The sequence below is a fragment of the Cynara cardunculus genome (assembly GCF_001531365.2).
Source record: "Cynara cardunculus var. scolymus isolate 2C chromosome LG 9, CcrdV1, whole genome shotgun sequence".
NCBI classification, from domain to species: Eukaryota; Viridiplantae; Streptophyta; class Magnoliopsida; order Asterales; family Asteraceae; genus Cynara; species Cynara cardunculus.
This window is the reverse complement of record NC_037536.1, coordinates 7,589,921-7,592,973: the sequence shown is the minus strand read 5'-3', so window position 1 is coordinate 7,592,973 and position 3,053 is coordinate 7,589,921. Positions and strand designations below refer to the sequence as shown.

General features: G+C 33.6%; 1 protein-coding gene across 1 annotated transcript; it reads left to right on the top strand.

Moving 5' to 3' along the window:
- The first annotated feature begins 356 nt into the window (after positions 1–356).
- LOC112518544 (UPF0098 protein CPn_0877/CP_0992/CPj0877/CpB0906) lies at positions 357–2,255 on the top strand. The gene is made up of 3 exons (XM_025126276.1): positions 357–531; positions 878–1,218; positions 1,931–2,255. Exons 1-3 carry the CDS (start codon positions 441–443, stop codon positions 2,003–2,005), a joined length of 507 nt encoding a protein of 168 aa, XP_024982044.1. The 5' UTR covers positions 357–440; the 3' UTR covers positions 2,006–2,255.
- Positions 2,256–3,053: the final 798 nt, after the last annotated feature.

Sequence of the window (3,053 nt, the reverse complement as noted above, 5' to 3'; positions counted from 1 at the left end):
TTAAAACCATATAAAATCAATTATAATATCGATAAAATCAAAATATTAAAATTAAAATGTAATTCGGGAATATTTTTTTGAGAAAACAATCGTGGGTATCCTTCTAGTTTGTAGGAATACAAATGAGAAAACACAACATGGAGACATAGTTTTTGATATTTGATACTATTGCAAGCATAGAAACTGAAATATTGATGTCGACGGAAAACTCGTGGGTGTGGTTCTTTGTAGACTGTAGATACCACGTGGTTGTCACGTGTCAAATGGCAGCAGCTTCTCGAGCCTGCTTAGAACTCTTCATTACACGTGTCAACAACCCACAAAACCCTATTCATCTACGACACTTCTATATTACCATCTTGATCAAACATTACAGCACAAAATTATCAGGTAACCTAACGAAGAATAAAAACAAGATTCTGAAAGTAGAAGGTCCAACAATGGCGAACGCAAGTGATGAGTTCAGGGTCGCATCTTCTGGCATCGATCATGAAGGCCGGCTTCCACGAAAATACACCGCCGAAGGTCAAGGTATTATATATTTCATATATATATATATATATATAGATATATAGATTTGGGAACATGTGAGATCAAGGGTGGTTTTTCGTAAGATTCATATGTTCAATTCTCAACCTTTGAATTAGATTTAGAATCTGAACATTCGTAATTACAAAATTGTTAAGAGACTTTTCAATAATCACAGAATTATCATCATACAATTTTAGATTATTAGATCATTGGCTTATAAAATTGATCAATAAACATAAATTGTTTTTACAGGTCTCACGAAAAACTCATAGTCTCACGTAAATTCAACCCTAATATAGATATAGATATAGATAAACCGTTAACTTGTTTATTTGACATATTTCAGGGGCACAAAAAGACATATCGCCGCCGATAGAATGGTACAATGTTCCCGATGGGACGAAAACATTAGCACTAGTAGTGGAGGATATCGACGCACCGGACCCTAATGATCCGATCGTTCCTTGGACTTTATGGGTGGTGATCAATATACCACCCACCTTGAAAGGATTGCCCGAGGGATTTTCCGGCAGAGAAGAGGGCAAGGGTGACGATTATGCTAATATTAAGGAAGGAAACAACGATTTTAAGGTACCGGGATGGCGTGGCCCGAAGATGCCGTCGCCTGGACATCGATTTGAGTTCAAGCTTTATGCGTTGGATGATGAAATTGATTTGGGAAATAAGGTAAAAATCCATTTCTTGATTTTAGAAGTATCTTTACTTCTCTTTTTGAAGAATATATAAATATTTATATACTAGTGGTGTGTCCGTACGATGTAGCACCGGTGAATCATAATTTTAAAACATTAGTTTAACCTTGAATCATGTCAACTAATATATAAAATTGAAGGTTAGTATATTGTATTAGCAAGATTGATTGGAAAAATAATTGCACATATATTCAGTTTCTAAACCCATATAAAGTTTAAAGGTTGGGTGGGGTGTATGCAGGTTCTGAAACTCTTTATGATATTGTTGCTTCAAATTTCAGTTTACTCCATGAGAAAGAAGAACCTTGAATTTGAATTTGGTTCAAAATAGGAAACAAATAAAGTGTCAAACAACTTTAGGAAGGCCAAACATATGTATATATGGTTTACTTAAATTTGAAACTTTGGCCAAACCAATGGAATGATGCAAGCATTTGTGAATTATGCATAATAATTTGTACTTTAGAGATTTTTGAATATCATGCATAAATTGATAGTACTTTATGCTTTAAGACTTTTGGTCTAAATAATTAAGACTTTTGGTCTAAATAATCCTGCCCACTCTTCAGCAAGGTTTGAACTCTTGATGATAGCGGGCGCTCTCGTATCTCGTGTATTGTTGGGTCAATGACCCTTTGGTAGCTTTACATGTCTTCTTGGCTAATCCTTTTTTTATTTGTACATAGGTGACAAAGGATAAGCTACTTGATACAATCGATGGGCATGTGCTTGGGGAAGCCGTTTTAACGGCGATATACTAATAGCGTTTTTTGTTTGGATCAAGATCAGTGCTATACTGCTATGTAAGGTTTGATTTTGATTGTGTACCATTTCGTGGATCCTTATGTGCAAGACGACTGTATGTGTATCATCTTCACATATACATCTTCTCTATCTATTTTTTATCACGTTTCAAATGTCTAGTTCTTCAATTGCGAAAAAACCCGAGGGGTTAACTTGCGAGAAGGGAAACTAAAATGTTACTTTTGTCGAGTTTGATGTGTGTGTGTTTCTCAAGCCAAGTCGGGTGCACCTTCGTGCAATTTTTTCTTGTTCTGTGCGTGTTTTCCAAGAGCAAAAATCATTCGAATCAGTCAGGCCCAAGGACTTTTCAGGTCATGGTTTTTGGACTTAATTTCGGGATGAAGCCGTTTTGGCAGTATACGGAATCGCCCCGTAGTCTTTCTTCCTTCTACATGTATGCTCATATTCATGCACAAGCCGAGGTATTCACGAGAACTGGTACTCTAATATTTGGAGTAAAAGTCGGGTTTATGTACATTTGATATTCATCTCCAACAAAAGGTTAATTAAGAACGCAATGTTCCTCGTTATGTCCGTAATTACGTACTTATACTTTAATACTTGCATATTGTTTTAACGAACCATCAAACCTATATATCTATGCTATATTATAATGCATTTGGTTAAAACTCTTAAACTCTTAAAACTCTTAAACCCRTTMATCYCTATCCGATTTCATCCCATAACTGAATTCGTGTAACTAACTGCAGATAAACACAATCAAATACAAGATAAACATCTTATTTTAAATATAAAAAATCTAAGATATAATTAAGATAATCATTGAGTTTTAACAAAATACTTAATTATTATCTTTATAAAATTTTATATTATTAAATCAAAAAAATAAATTATTTCATTATTAAACTTAAATTAAATTAAAAAAAATTAATCTATACTATATTATAAAGCATTTGACAAAAACTCTTAAAAACTACTTTTTATACGGAAATTACTGTTTATTAATGCATATTACTTAAAACTCAAGATTACAAGTAGATTGTG